This window comes from Stenella coeruleoalba, assembly GCF_951394435.1.
Source record: "Stenella coeruleoalba genome assembly, chromosome: 18".
Taxonomy (NCBI): domain Eukaryota; kingdom Metazoa; phylum Chordata; class Mammalia; order Artiodactyla; family Delphinidae; genus Stenella; species Stenella coeruleoalba.
Window position 1 is genome coordinate 7,542,817 of NC_137164.1, and position 16,731 is coordinate 7,559,547.

At 41.9% G+C, this 16,731-nt stretch overlaps 1 protein-coding gene across 3 annotated transcripts in view; it reads left to right on the forward strand.

The window, feature by feature from the left end:
* Window positions 1–14,355, forward strand: part of MEDAG (mesenteric estrogen dependent adipogenesis) — a 96,271-nt gene extending 81,916 nt beyond the window's left edge. For all 3 annotated transcript variants that reach the window (XM_079902996.1, XM_079902997.1, XM_079902995.1), the window contains 4 exons: window positions 448–557; window positions 3,297–3,409; window positions 9,702–9,987; window positions 11,855–14,355. In XM_079902996.1, coding sequence (XP_079759122.1) covers window positions 512–557; window positions 3,297–3,409; window positions 9,702–9,987; window positions 11,855–11,979 — 570 coding nt within the window. In that variant the 5' untranslated portion in view covers window positions 448–511 and the 3' untranslated portion in view covers window positions 11,980–14,355. The remainder of the gene's footprint in view (window positions 1–447; window positions 558–3,296; window positions 3,410–9,701; window positions 9,988–11,854) is intronic.
* The last annotated feature ends 2,376 nt before the right edge of the window (window positions 14,356–16,731 follow it).

Sequence of the window (16,731 nt, forward strand, 5' to 3'; positions counted from 1 at the left end):
GCCGTCTGGGTTTATCCTGGGATTAGAGAAGGAAAGGAAAATTTCAGACCCACCAGTTAGGATGACTACACTGGAGAAGACCCAGAAAATTCCACTTATTGAGTATAATTCATTCTCAACCCAGAGAGACATAGGGCTCCGGTAGCTTCAAATGAACGCTTACAGCCCAAAGGTAGACGGTGCTAGTCATCATCTGGTCCAGGCTGCCCTTGAGAGCCAGGTATTGGTGCCAGGCACCCCCAGGACCAGGGCCACCTTTAGTTTGCATGCTGATCAGGGGAGGGGATTTATTTATTTGGTACAAGATATGGTTGCCTCCCGAAGGACGTTTCAGGGGACTTCCCTCAGAGGGTCTGAGGACGTAGTAGGCACCTGTCCAGTACGTCCCCTTCCTGACCTCGATGGGAAGGTACATCGCACTTGTAATCATCTCTTCTTTTTTCATAGATACGTGGAACTGACCAACTACTGCGATTATAAAGACTACCGGGAAACTATATTGAGCAAACCAATGCTATTCTTTATTAATGTACAGACCAAAAAGGACTCCTCGAAAGGTAGGTTTGTAAATGTTTGGGTTTGGTTCTGCCTTGCTGGACTGTGGACTGTAGCCTGCCGATGAGGCAGAAGTTGGGCGTGGAGAAAGCAGCTTGTGCAAGGCTGGAAGCCTGGTGTGTGAGGCCATCAGCACAGCACAAGCCTGCAGAGCAGACCTCTAAGTGATCCTACGGCAGAAGCCATCTGTCTCTGAGTCTTGTTTCATACTTCCTGTCTAAGCAGGAAGTGATCTCTGAGCCTGCAGGGGTTGCAAAAATGACCAGAGTGATGAAGATGATGATATATAATATTGCCTACCATGTATCAAGCACTTCTGTGAGGCATGTGCTAATGTGAATAATTGGTCAACAGCCCAGTAGGGCATATCATGCAAAGGAGAACATTTTTGAGCATGAAAGCAGGAACTGTAATAAGTATGCTGGGATAAAGGTATAAACTAGAACTGACTCAGGCGTAACCAGGATGCCTGGCCGTCCTGCCTATGCGGTACTTATCCCATCCCCATTTTATAGATGAGAAAACTAAGGTAAAGAAAATAAACGCTTACGTAGATGCTTTTATGTTTCACGCTCTGGCCTTCGAATTTCAATTTTAGAGATCTCTCTGTATTGTTTCTTCAGAAATCAGACTGATAACAACTATATTAACTCAAATTCCAATACGAAAATATCTCAGTTTTCCCTTCTCCCTCCCGCTCAGTGATACATGGGGAAAGTCATGGGCATAAGTGCTGTAATAGCAGTAGCGTTTCTTACACTTACTTCTAAATAACGTTCTTCAAATGAGACCAAGAGATTAAGAATTGATCTACAAATTCCAAATAGACTTCCTCAGACATGCCCTTCCTCATTCAGATTCGTTGGACCTGATTCTCTGCTCGTCTCATTCAGAGTCATTCAGATTCCCTTCTCATTTCATACTTCAAAGTCACAATGTCCTTCTTGGCAGGAGGGGCCGGGAACAGATCACACTGTAACAAGCAATGCTCGGTAGAGCATCTGAGCCCCTGATGCTATTTGGCTTGCTGGTGACCAGAAAGCTGAGAATTCTCTAAGAATGTAAAGCACAGATGTATACAGTATACCTCCCGCATCGATCTCTCAGGAGGGTTCTTAAGAAAGAATAAGAGACCTCTCCATTTTAACATTGTAATGAACATACAGGGAGTGGTAAAAGGAAATATTTGTGGGTGGCCTTGAAAAGATTCGCAGTTATATAATGCTTGTGGAAGGAGGTAGAGAAACCCAGTCCTCCTTGGCTGTGAGGAAAGCCATGCAATGAGGAGATTCTGTGACACAAAGCTTAAGATGCTCAAGTTTAAATTATGAAAATTGTGATTAGGGCAACACGTCCAGCCCTGCTGCTATCCTAAACTTGTACTTTTGTGCAAATTTAGAAGAAGCCACCATTAACTCAAGACAATTTACTAATCCTTCCCAGAAGTTTGTCATAATAAATGTACAAGTAGACAATGTGGAAGCGATTGGCATCCTCTAGAATTGTGCAGTGCACAGCCTGCCCAACCTGCACAACGATGGATGGAGGGTGGCGGCCTTAAGTATCTAATGAGCCCAAAGGTCTTGGTTTAGTTTATGTGAAAGTTAATTCAAGGTATCAAATAGCTGGCTTGCTTTACTTGCTTATTTATATATTTTCTCAAAGAGGAAATAAGGTAGTTTCTATCTAAAGTGCCCCAAAAAATAATTTGGGAGAAAGGAAAACAGGGGAAGGAAAAAGAAGATGGATAAGGTTAGTGCAAAGGTTAGTTCAAAATGTATTCCCCAAGGACGTAACACTTGCTATTGGTGGACCACAGGTTTGATGCTCATCCGTGTAGGATGTTCAGTTCCCCAAATCACATGATGGCTGGTGCATGGCCTTTAAACAAAGGGTGGCATTCTATGTTATGGGTCTTCCTAGAAAAAGTGCTTGAGTAATGAAGGACATGGAGCTTGATTCCGGGGGCTGGAAAAGTTAAGAGGTTGTTGGTTCGCAGTATTTAAAATTTCCTAGGGAGTAAACAACACCCCTTTGCTTAGATTAGATAGAACTGGACAGAATTGGATTTAAACCAAACCAAACCGATCAAATAAAGAACAAAAAACAACTGCCAGGACACAGACGTGGCATTATTTAAACAATGGGAGGGACATTTCTGCTGGGCTTGTCCTGGGCTGGGACGTGGAGGAGAACCAATCTCAGATTACCTTGGTCCTTAGAACTCTAGACTAGCCCTTTGCAGACTGAAAGCCAGGTCTCTGGGGGAGGACAGGGAATGAGGGAGGGGGAAGCGTCCTTCCCTGGATGGATTTTCTGCTTTGTAAGTGAGGAAATGTGGGTGAAAGCCAAGTTGCTGTTTATCCAGCAAGGCAGTGACACGAAAACCAGCCATCTCCAGTTTTCACTTTGGCTCCCATGCTGGCTGCACACAGAGGAGACTCAGTGCTTATCTGTGATAATTATGGACTGGAACTTTCGATTTCTGAGGCACGAGTGACAAAGTGCAGCCTGGGGGGAGCTGATTTTCTAACCTGCGTTGACAGTATCCTGGAGCTTCCTCACGCCTGCAAATTTCTTGGAAACATTTCTAGAAACCTGGTTAGGCTTTGCAGTGAGGGAGCAGTGAGGGAGGTTATAAATTAATAAAATCTCCAAATATGGTGGGAATCACTGCTTTGTCAGATACTAAGAAGTACACATGCACCCTTGTTTTTTGTCTTCTACTTCCTAATTTCTAGAAAGAACATATGCGTTTCTTGTGAACACCAGGCACCCCAAGATAAGAAGACAGATAGAGCAGGGGATGGACATGGTCATTTCCTCGGTGATTGGAGAAAGCTACTGGCTTCAGGTGAGGTTGGCTTGTGTGAATCCAGGGCTGCCAACACACAGAAGAGGGTCTGGGCATTTCAGGCCAGGACTGAGTCCCTAGAGCTTAACTCTAACTTAAATGAATCCAGACACAGACCTTTTCGATGGCTTCATTATCACTACCAATAAAATGAACTTAGTTTCTAGCAGCTTCTTAGAAATAGGGTAAGAATAAATATAAACTTGACCAAGCAGTTCAAGGTCTTTACATGGATTTTGATGCAAATGCAAAGATTTGTTTTAAAAAAATAAAGGCAACTGACTGAGGGCAGACACCAAAACCAATAGGAACTATGAACCTGCAGCCCGCGAAAAGGAGACCCCAAACACAGTAAGTTAAGCAAAATGAGAAGACAGAGAAACACACAGCAGATGAAGCAGCAAGGAAGGAGCAACACACCAGACCAAACAAATGAAGAGGAAATAGGCAGTCTACCTGAAAAAGAATTCAGAGTAATGACAGTAAAGATGATCCAAAATCTTGGAAATAGAATGGAGGAAATACAAGAAACGTTTAACAAGGACCTAGAAGAACTAAAGAGCAAACAATGATGAACAACACAATAAATGAAATTAAAAATTCTCTAGAAGGGATCAATAGCAGAATAACTGAGGCAGAAGAACGGATAAGTGACCAGGAAGATAAATAGTGGAAATAACTACTGCAGAGCAGAATAAAGAAAAAAGAATGAAAAGAATTGAGGACAGTCTCAGAGACCTCTGGGACAACATTAAATGCACTAACATTCGGATTATAGGGGTCCCAGAAGAAGAAGAGAAAAAGAAAGGGACTGAGAAAATATTTGAAGAGATTATAGTTGAAAACTTCCCTAATATGGGAAAGGAAATAGTCAAGTCCAGGAAGTGCAGAGAGTCCCATACAGGATAAATCCAAGGAGAAACACTCCAAGACACATATTAATCAAACTATCAAAAATTAAATACAAAGAAAACATATTAAAAGCAGCAAGGGAAAAACAACAAATAACTTACAAGGGAATCCCCATAAGGTTAATAGTTGATCTTTCAGCAGAAACTCTGCAAGTCAGAAGGGACTGGCAGGAGATATTTAAAATGATGAAAGTGAAAAACGTAAAACCAAGATTCCTCTACCCAGCAAGTATCTCATTCAGATTTGACGGAGAAATTAAAACCTTTACAGACAAGCAAAAACTACTAGAATTCAGCAACACCAAACCAGCTTTACAACAAATGCTACAGGAACTTCTCTAGGCAGGAAACACAAGAGAAGGAAAAGACCTACAATAACAAACCCAAAACAATTAAGAAAATGGTAATAGGAACATACGTATTGATTACTACCTTAAATGTAAATGGATTAAATGCTCCAACCAAAAGACATAGACTGGCTGAATGGATACAAAAACAAGACCCGTATATACGCTGTCTACAAGAGACCCACTTCAGACCTAGGGACACATACAGACTGAAAGTGAGGGGATGGAAAAAGATATTCCATGCAAATGGAAATCAAAAGAAAGCTGGAGTAGCAATTCTCATATCAGACAAAATAGACTTTAAAATAAAGACTATTACAAGAGACAAAGAAGGACACTACATAATGAACAAGGGATCAATCCAAGAAGATGATATAACAATTCTAAATATTTATGCACCCAACATAGGAACACCTCAATACACAAGGCAAATGCTAACAGCCGTAAAATTGACAGTAACACAATCCTAGTAGGGGACTTTAACACTCCACTTTCACCAATGGACAGATCATCCAAGATGAAAATAAATAAGGAAACACAAGCTTTAAATGCTACATTATACAAGATGGACTTAATTGATATTTATGGGACATTCCATCCAAAAACAACAGAATACACTGTCTTCTCAAGTGCTCAAGGAACATTCTCCAGGATAGATCATGTCTTGGGTCACAAATCAAGCCTTGGTAAATTTAAGAAAATTGAAATCATATCAAGTATCTTTTCTGACCACAACACTATGAGACTAGGCATCAATTACAGGAAAACAATCTGTAAAAAATGCAAACACATGGAGGGAAACAATACACTACTAAATAACCAAGAGATCACTGAAGAAATCAAAGAGGAAATCAAAAAATACCTAGAGACAAATGACAATGAAAACACGATGACCCCAAACCTATGGGATGCAGCAAAAGCAGTTCTAAGAGGGAAGTTTATAGCAATAGAATCCTACCTCAAGGAACAAGAAACATCTCAAATAAACAACCTAACCTTACACCTAAAGCAATTAGAGAAAGAAGAACAAATAAAACCCAGAGTTAGCAGAAGGAAAGAAATCTGAAAAATCAGATCAGAAATAAATGAAAAAGAAATGACGGAAACAGTAGCAAAGATCAATAAAACTAAAAGCTGGTTCTTTGAGAAGATAAACAAAATTGATAAACCATTAGCCACACTCATAAAGAAAAAAAGGGAGAAGACTCAAATCAATAGAATTAGAAATGAAAAAGGAGAAGTAACAACTGACACTGCAGAAATACAAAGAATCATGAGAGATTACTACAAGCAAGTATAGGCCAATAAAATGGACAACCTGGAAGAAATGGACAAATTCTTAGAAAGGTATAACCTTCTGAGACTGAACCAGGAAGAAATCGAAAAAATAAACAGACCAACCACAAGCACTGAAATTGAGACTGTGATGAAAAATCTTCCAACAAACAAAAGCCCAGGACCAGATGGCTTCCCAGGTGAATTCTGTCAAACATTTAGAGAAGAGCTAACACCTATCCTTCTCAAACTCTTCCAAAATATAGCAGAGGGAGGAACACTCCTAAACTCATTCTAGGAGGCCACCATCACCCTGATACCAAAACCAGACAAAGACGTCACAAAGAAAGAAAACTACAGACCAATATCCCTGAGGAACATAGATGCAAAAATCCTCAACAAAATATGAGCAAACAGAATCCAACAGCACATTAAAAGGATAATACACCATGATCAAGTGGGGTTTATCCCAGAAATGCAAGGATTCTTCAACATACGCAAATCAATCAATGTGATAAACCATATTAACAAATTGAAGGAAAAAACAATATGATCATCTCAATAGATGCAGAAAAAGCTTTCAACAAAATTCAACACCTGTTTATGATAAAAACCCTCCAGAAAGTAATCACAGAGGGAAGCTACCTCAACATAATAAAGGCCATGTATGACAAACCCACAGCCAACATCATTTGCAGTGGTGAAAAACTGAACCCATTTTCTCTAAGATCAGGAATAAGACAAGGTTGCCCACTCTCACCACTATTATTCAACATAGTTTTGAAAGTTTGAGCCAGAGCAATGAGAGAAGAAAAAGAAATAAAAGGAACACAAATTGGAAAAGAAGAAGTAAAGCTGTTACTGTTGGCAGATGACATGATACTATACATAGAGAATCCTAAAGAAGCTACCAGAAAACTACTACAGCTAATCAATGAATTTGGTAAAGTAGCAGTATACAGAATTAATGCACAGAAATCTCTTGCATTCCTAAACACTAATGATGAAAACTCTGAAAGAGAAATTAAGGAAACAGTCCCATTTACCATTGCAACAAAAAGAATAAAATACTTAGGAATAAGCCTACCTAAGGAGACAAAAGACCTGTATGCAGAAAACTATAAGACACTGATGAAAGAAATTAAAGGTGATATAAACAGATGGAGAGAAATACCATGTTCTTTTTTTTTTTTTTTTTTTTGGTACGCGGGCCTCTCACTGTTGTGGCCTCTCCCGTTGCGGAGCACAGGCTCCGGACGTGCAGGCTCAGCGGCCATGGCTCACGGGCCCAGCCGCTCCGCGGCATGTGGGATCTTCCCGGACCGGGGCACGAACCCGTGTCCCCTGCATCGGCGGGTGGACTCTCAACCACTGCACCACTACCATGTTCTTGGATTGGAAGAATCAACACTGTGAAAATGACTATACTACCCAAAGCAATCTACAGATTCAATACAATCTGTATCAAACTACCAATGGCAGTTTTCACAGAACTACAACAAAAAATTTCACAATGTGTATGGAAACATAAAAGACCCCCCCCCCAAAAAAAGACCACGAATAGCCAGAGCAATCTTGAGAAAGAAAAACGGAGCTGAAGGAATCAGGCTCCCTGACTTCAGACTATACTACAAAGCTACAGTAATCAAGACAGTATAGTACTGGCACAAACACAGAAATATAGGTCAATGGAACAGGATAGAAAGCCCAGAGATAAACCCATGCACATATGGTCACCTTATTTATTTTTTATAGCCCTGTTGCTCGCACATGCGAAAGCAACTTCATTGACTGGACTTTTTTTTTTTTTTTGCGGTACGCGGGCCTCTCTCTGTTGTGGCCTCTCCCGCTGTGGAGCACAGGCTCCGGATGCACAGGCTCAGTGGCCATGGCTCACGGGCCCAGCCGCTCTGCGGCATGTGGGATCTTCCTGGACCGGGGCACGATCCCGTGTCCGCTGCATCGGCAGGCGGACTCTCAACCACTGCACCACCAGGGAAGCGCCCTGGTCACCTTATTTTTGATAAAGGAGGCAAGAATATACAATGGAGAAAAGACAGCCTCTTCAATAAGTGGTGCTGAGAAAACTGGACAGGTACATGTAAAAGAATGAAATTAGAACACTCCCTAACACCATACACAAAAATAAACTCCAAATGGATTAAAGACCTAAATGTAAGGCCAGACACTATAAAACTCTAAGGGGAAAACATAAGCAGAACACTCTATGACATAAATCACAGCAAGATCCTTTTTGACCCAGCTCCTTGAGAAATGGAAATAAAAACAAAAATAAACAAATGGGACCTAATGAAACTTCAAAGCTTTTGCACAGCAAAGGAAACCATAAACAAGACGAAAATACAACCCTCAGAATGGGAGAAAATATTTGCAAATGAAGCAACTGACAAAGGATTAATCCCCAAAATTTACAAGCAGCTCATGCAGCTCAGTATCAAAAAAACAACCCAATCCAAAAATGGGCAGAAGACCTAAATAGACATTTCTCCAAAGAAGATATACAGATTGCCAACAAACACATGGAAGGATGCTCAACATCACTAATCATTAGAGAAATGCAAATCAAAACCACAATGAGGCATCACCTCACACCAGTCAGAATGGCCATCATCAAAAAATCTACAAACAATAAATGCTGGAGAGGGTGTGGAGAAAAGGGAACCCTCCTGCACTGTTGGTGAGAATGTAAATTGATACAGTCACTATGGAGAACAGTATGGAGTTTCCTTAAAAAACTAAAAATAGAACTACCATACAACCCAGCAATCCCACTACTGGGCATATACCCTGAGAAAACCATAATTCAAAAAGAGTCATGTACCAAAATGTTCATTGCAGCTCTATTTACAATAGCCAGGACATGGAAGCAACGTAAGTGTCCATCGACAGATGAATGGATAAAGAAGATGTGGCACATATATGCAATGGAATATTACTCAGCCATAGAAAGAAACGAAATTGAGTTATTTGTAGTGAGGTGGATGGCCCTAGAGTCTGTCATACAGAGTGAAGTAAGTCAGAAAGAGAAAAACAAATACAGTATGCTAACACATATATATGGAATCTAAAAAAACACAAAAGTTTCTGCAGAACCTAGGGACAGGATAGGAATAAAGACGCAGACGTAGAGAACGGACTTGAGGACACGGGGAGGGGGAAGGGTAAACTGGGATGAAGTGAGAGAGTGGCATGGACTTATATAAACACTACCAAACGTAAAATAGCTAGCTAGTGGGAAGCAGCCGCATAGCCACAGGGAGATCAGCTCGGTACTTTGTGACCACCTAAGGGGTGGGATAGGGAGGGTGGGAGGGAGGGAGACACAAGACGGAGGAGATATGGGGATGTATGTATATGTATAGCTGATTCACTTTGTTATAAAGCAGAAACTAACACACCATTGTAAAGCAATTATACTCCAATAAAGATGTCAAATAAATCAATAAAAGATAAAGGCAACTGTTTAAAAATATGTCAGAAAATGTGTACATATAGCTGACTCAGTTCGTTGTGCAGCAGAAACTAACACAACATTGTAAAGCAACTATACCCCAATTAAAAAAAATCTATACCTTCTTGTTTGGAAAAAAAGTATGTCAGAAAGGAAGAGAAATAAGAGGTGTGATATTTTGGACATTTGGACAGTTGTTAATTCTATAATATAATTCTATGATATAAGTCTGTAATACAACATTATCATTATATCACTGAAATTAATTAAATGCTTCTCTCTTTCAGTTTGATTTTCAAGAGGCAGTAAAGAATTTTCTCCCTCCAGGAAACAAGGTGGTTAATGGAGAAAATTTGAGCTTTGCGTATGAATTCAAAGCTGACGCATTATTTGATTTCTTCTATTGGTTTGGGCTCAGCAATTCCACTGTAAAAGTGAATGGAAAAGTTCTGAATTTGTCAAGTACAAGTCCAGAAAAGAAGGAGACCATTAAATTATTTCTGGAAAAGATGAGTGAACCTTTAATCCGAAGGAGCAGTTTCTCTGACCGAAAATTCAGTGTAACTTCCAGAGGTATGTTAAAAATTCTCAACTACCCGAGGAACGTAGTTAAATTAAAGGGTAGCATAATATCATGGGGGAGGAGAATCAATTAATGGAAAAGGTAAGGCTTCTTGGTAAAGGGGAAATATAATATCACATATTTCAGAAACTAGGAAGTGAGAAACATTTACTACCAAAAAGAAATATAGTAAACTAACACAACATTGTAAACCAATTACACGTCAATAAAAATTAAAAAAAAGAAAAGAAATATAGTGACTTTTCCTTTTAGGCTCCTTTAAGTTTTCTGACATAGCAGTTTTACAGTGCAGCATACCCAGAAAATAATTTTAAAATATATTATTAATATAAATACACGTTAATACTCATTGAAATATTATTAACAATAATTTAACTATAGAAGAATGATGCTTTCCTCATGTGCATATTCAGGGCAACAGAATGTTAAGGAAAAGTGTTGGCTGAGGGGGGAAGACACATGGTTGAGATATCCATCTTTATAAATATTTGGAAGGATCCTCCAGAGTTTCTAAGACCACAAAAGAATATCTCTTGAGACTGCTTCACTTAACAGACCACAGGTCACATCTGGTGCGTTCTAGATGTTACATCCAGGGCCTCCTTCCCAGGACTTGGGGAGACTTTTCAGTCCGATGTGGCTAAGGCAGTGATATCGGTCAAGTCACCTGGATCGGTCTTCTGCTGAGCCTGCTGTCTGTCCCAGGCTAGTCTGTGCTGGACGGCAACTTCCCTGAACCAGGACTTTGCTGCTCATTGCAAACAAATAAACAAAGAAAAACAAGCAAAAGACAACAACAAAACACCAGTCTCTACGAACTTGTCGTTTTCAAAAAGTTAAAAAAAAAACAAAAAACAGAGGCTTCATTAGTTGCGTTTAATGACAGTTGCTTTCTTCCAATGTTTCTAGCGAAAATGCTTACTCCTAGCTATTTCTTATCCTGGAAAGCAGCTTCCCTCTGTCTCTGTCTGTCTCTGTCTCTGCCTGCTTCCCTCCCTCCCTCCTGCCTTTCCCCCTCCTCCTTCTCTCTCCCTCTTTGTTGCTTTGCTTTCTCTGTCTGGGTGCTTCTCACAAAGATGCCTTTGTTCTCTGCTCCATTGCCGCCATGGGGGGGGGGAGGGGAAGTTATGTGCGTGGTGGGGGGGAGGGGAAGTTATGTGCGCATCCTTTTGGGGGAAGATTACCTTGCCTGGTTGTGGCCATCCCAGATGCCAGGTCCTTCCTGGGACACCCCCCAGCCCACCCACTGGCCACAGCAGCCTGAGCAGGGTTTTTCTGTTTCTCCATCGCTCACCCACTGTCCTTTATGCTGCCCGGGTGTTCACTGGCATCCTGGGGAGACTGAGGGGCATGTGAAGTTGGGCAGTGCTTCCTTGCAAGTTTACTCCGAGCCGGCCCTGGGGCCATTTCTACTTCAGAGCAGTGGGGAAGGATTCTTCAAGGCCCACCTGAGTCGTCGTCATGCACTGCAGGTGACCCAGCCACCATGCATCAGCCACTCGGCAGGCAGCTCCGCTGGCTCAGCCCTGGTGATCACTTAGCCTGGCTTCATCTCCTTCTCGAGAACAGACCTTTGTCCTAGGCATCTTTTCCCCCACCTGTGGGCCTTTTGTCATCAAGTGAGAAAGGGTACCTGTAACTCCAGCCCATGGAGAAGCAAGTGACAGTCCACATCCTCCTGGTGAACAGAAAGCAACACGTTTCTGTCAGCGTTTTGAGTTTTTCTGAGGAAGCCAGGATTCCCTATTCGTTATTGAAATGGTTACGTTGGATGCTGCATGGGCCTTAGGTACTGTTGGATTTGGGTTGTAGTTTTCCAGAGATGGTAATAATGCAAGCCCTGTTTACTTTTCTCAGGTTCACTAGATGAAGTTTTTAACTGCAGTCTGTCACCCAGATCATCTCTGATGGAGCCTCTTTTGGCAGAATTGCCATTTCCGTGTGTTCTGGAATCTGAGGAGACACCCAACCCATTTATCTGATTGGATTGGACATTCTGCAGCTCCTCCTACACCCCAGGCCTGTGCCAGAACCCAAGGCTGAGGGGATCCAAGAGAGATGGGAGGCGGGTACCTCTGCCCTCTGCTCCTACAGAGACCCCTCCTTTCCATTTTTTTTTTTTCTTTTTTTTTTGCTGTACGTGGGCCTCTCACTGCTGTGGCCTCTCCCGTTGCGGAGCACAGGCTCCAGACGTGCAGGCTCAGCGGCCATGGCTCACGGGCCCAGCCGCTCCGCGGCATGTGGGATCTTCCCGGACCGGGGCACGAACCCGTGTCCCCTGCATCGGCAGGCGGACTCTCAACCACTGCGCCACCAGGGAAGCCGCTCTCCTTTCCATTTTTGTGGGCGATGCTTTGGCAGGGCTGATGCAGCTGTCTTCAGGATGGGAAGGCTTTGGCCCCATGGCCTGGGCGGTTCCTCTCCTTTTAACACTTCTCCGAAGAGGCAGAGGGAGTGGCAGAGTCCTGCCACTCTGAATATTTCGCTTATGCCCTGGCGTCCTGGGAGCTCCCTGGGCAGCCTTTGTGGGAGCCACCTGACCTGGGTTTTGCCCTGTGACGCTTCATAAATCTGGGTTTAGCCCTCTGCTTGTCTGAACCCAAACCCAGCAAGCATGGGGTTAGCAGTGCCATTCTCTTGCAAACCTTGCTGAGCAAAAAGCCCAGGACATCCTTCATCAGAAGGCAAGTATGTTTTTCATCCTGCCCATAGGATGAAACCTTAGGAGAAACATTCACGGTGAGGCTCGCGGGAGGATTGGCCAGGTTGATAAGGCGGTAACCCTGCCACCCGCTGCCTGAAATTTGAACTCCCTTGACCTCCCTCTTAACAAAGTGGCCCGTGTAGAAAGAGGCCAGGTGATGTGATACCAAACATGACAGGAGAAGGATAATGTATGCGGCATTGTCCCCTCTGTTAAAAGCACATTATGTCAGTTGGGTATTTCATAAGCTTTTAGCAATCCTAACACTAAAAGCAGAATAGAAGATAGCTATACCATTACCATAATACATTGTTACAGCAATACATTTTTCATCTCATAGCTACAGTGGAGTTCTTCCAAAAGACACAAAACATCATCCTATTTACATCCTAAAAACCTGCATGAATGAGTTGCTACACAGGCTTATAATGAGAAAGATTTCTGGGTCCCGAGTATAATTTTTCTGTCCTTTTAAAAAATATTCTTGTATTATACATTATGATAGCACTACTGATTGTCCTTTCATTTATATTTGAAATGGTATGTACTATATTTGTGCAATTAAATTTTTCCTTAACATTCAGCATCGAATTGAGTAAATTTGTGACCAAGTATGTGTGATCTTTCTGTCACACCCTGCAGGTGGTATGTTGGCCTTGTAACTTATTACAGTGAGAATTGTGGTTTTACAGCTACTTTATCAAGAGCCTTCTTTGAAGAATAGGTCTGCGAAGTATTTGGAGAAAAAAAATTGATACTGATGTTTCAGAAAAGGGGAATGTTCCTTAATAACAGAAGATGATAAACATTTGTTATTCACTCGGTGCAAAATGAAGAGTATTAACAAAAAAAATAAGTTATACACCAGAACAAACAAACCTTAGGTGAATATCAAATAGTATATGCTTCCCAAAGGAAACAGAAAGTCTATTCACAAAAATTGACAAAGTCCATTTTTTGAAAATAGTTGAATTCAGGAAAACCTTTGGTAATCGCTCCAGAAATGGACTAAAGATCTGGAAGTTTTCTTTTTTAAATTTATTATTTTATTTATTTATTGTTTTTGGCTGCGTTGGGTCTTCGTTGCTGCCCGCGGGCTTTCTCTAGTTGCTGCGAGCGGGGTCTACTGTTCGTTGCTGTGCGCGGGCTTCTCATTGCAGTGGCTTCTCTTGTTGCGGAGCACAGGCTCTAGGCACGCGGGCTTCAGTAGTTGTGGCTCGTGAGCTTCAGTAGTTGCGGCTCATGGGCTCTAGAGCGCAGGCTCAATAGTTGTGGCGCACGGGCTTAGTTGCTCCGCGGCATGTGGGATCTTCCTGGACCAGGGCTGAAACCCGTGTCCGCCCCTGGAATGTTTCTTTTATCATTAAAAATTGTTTTCAGTCAACTCAGAGCCAAATGCATTTACTTAATTCGATATTCACTTACCAAAGTTTTATGACTGCCTCCAAGGAAATATACACTGTGCTAATGTATATTTCATTAGCAAATGTCACAAAGAATTGATACTGGGAAATTTATAAAATTGGTGAAAAGTCTATTGGGACAGATCTTCCTGGGTCAAAGTGACCTCAGTCTGGATGTATATTTGCCCTAATTCAGACATCTTAAACAGTTTAAGATCAGTAGAAATGTATAGGACAAGAATGGCCTGAGCAATCATTCATTCCATTCATTCATTCATTTATCACATATGATTGAGTGCCTACTGTGTGCAGTGCACTGGAGCTGGTATATAAAGGTGCCTGAAACATGGCCCTTGCTCTCAAGGAACATCCAGTCTTGTAAAAGACAGGTGTACAGCTAGTAAGAACAATAAAATCAGTGCTACGGGAGAGATTCAAAAAGGAAAGCGTCTAAAACGCTTATGATCCAGTTTTGGAGATAAAATTACTGACGTGTAACTGTAAAATTTAGTTTTAAAAGAAACATGTAAGGATCAGTTTATCCAAGCAACTGATTTACTGAAGTTCTCAGTGAAAGAGTCACCTTGGAAGCTATTAATCTTTTCCAACAAGAATGCAATCCGGACATTATCTACACAATAAGGGAGTTTTTCTCTTATTACCTCATGGTTAGAGTTTGATTTTTGGCCAAAGGAAAACATTGTCCAACTTGATTGCCTACCTTAATTATCAGCTCGAATGTCTTCTTACTGTTTCAAATACCCGTCTATCTTCAAAGAGCCAAGTTATACCCCAATTTAAGAAATTCAAAAGAATGTGCATCAGTGTTTGAAGGGAGTTTCTAAAGAATTTCAAAGATGCTTTAAGCAATGGCAGTGTCATTATAATAAATGATTACTTTGAAGAAGAGAACATTCATTTGGATGGCTAACTGCTGGTCTAACATTTAAAATGAGTGTTCACACTTGATACTCACGGCTTGAATAAACTTGAGAGACCCAATAATGCAAGGCATTAGTAATTGTTCTTAAGGGTTCAGAGAAGAGAAAAACACAAGAATCAGAGACAGCAGAGATGGCCCAGGAAGGAGGTGACATTTATATACGATTGATGATGAGGTTTTGATAGAATCGAACGTCTGAACTTGCTGTTACGGCTTTAATTGGATAAAATGTGAGTTTGGTGAGTGGCAGGTTAGAAGAAGAGCTTAGAATTTACCCTGTTAAACTGGACTGTCCTAATAAAATAGAGACCATTATAAAATTGTCTTTTCTGGATTTTTCAATAAAAACAGAGCAATCATTCTTGGACGGCTTAAACACAACCCCTCTTAGTGGCAGATATGAACCAGGTGACCTCAGGAAGACCTGGATCTCTGATGGTAATTTTAAGTGTCAGTTTGGCTGGGCCACGGTGTCCAGATGTGTCGACAAACATTATTCTTGATGTTTCTATGAGGGTGTTTTGGATGAGGCTAACATTTAAATCAGTGGACTTTAAGTAAAGCAGATTGCCCTCCACAATGTGAATGGACCTCTCCCATCAGCTGAAGGCCTGAATAGAACAAAAGTCTGACCTCCCCTAAGCAAGACAAAATTTTGCACAGATGACCTTCAGACTTGAACTGCAATGTAGGATCTGCCCTGGGCTGCCCTGGGCCTCTGGCCTGCTGGCCTACTTTGCAGATTTAGGACTTGCCAGTCCCCACAATTGTGTGATCCAGTTCCTTAAACTAAGTTTCTTTCTCTCTCTCCACACACACACACTATTGGTTCTGTTTCTCTAGAGAACCCTTAATAATACAGAGTCCATCACAGAAATGGAGAAAATGTTTTACGAGTTAATCCATCAGCTAAAACAAAGAGAAAAGACAGTATTTTTTTTTTTACATGAAGACACTTGAATAAAAGCATTGCATACCACATAATAACAGGAAGTCTTGCCAAAATACAGCAAGCAAGCCAGAAAAACTTCACTCAGTACATTCATATCCAAAGCACTTGGCATTGCTGAAGAACGTCCGTGACCTCTTCTGGGCTTTTGGAAACAGTCACCGGCCAAGTCTCCCATCAACTCTTTCACATTCTTCCTCTCGTTCCGGAGACAACCTTTCCTCTCATGTTACCCGGAGCAGAGGTCCTCAAACTTGAATGTGCCCTGGAATCTCTTGGAGGTTTAGCTGCAGATCCTGACTCAGGAGCTCGGTGGGGGAGGGAGGGAGAGCTGTGTTTCTGCGTTTCTAACCAGTTCCCAGGTGATGCCGAGGCCGCTGGTCCTGGGACAAGGCTCTAGACCTGTCCATCTCAAGCGTTACGAATCACCTGGGGATCTTGTTAGAAAAGCAGAATCTTGCTTCCCCCCGACTTACTGACTCAGAACTCGTGTTCTCGTCAAATGCCCAGGTGGTGTGGACACGCTCAGTTTGGGGATAGCTTGCTTTCTCCTGGCTGGGACCCTGTCTACTCTCTCCTGGAGCATCAAGTTCTCTCTCTCTCCCTGCTTCTTACCCTTGGCCTATGAACTTGGTTATTCTTCTCTCCTTTCAAGTCTCCATGTGATCCACACCCTCTTCCCCCGCTAGACCCTCTTCTCCTTCACAGGCAAAAGTTGAGTGTTCGGGCTTCCCT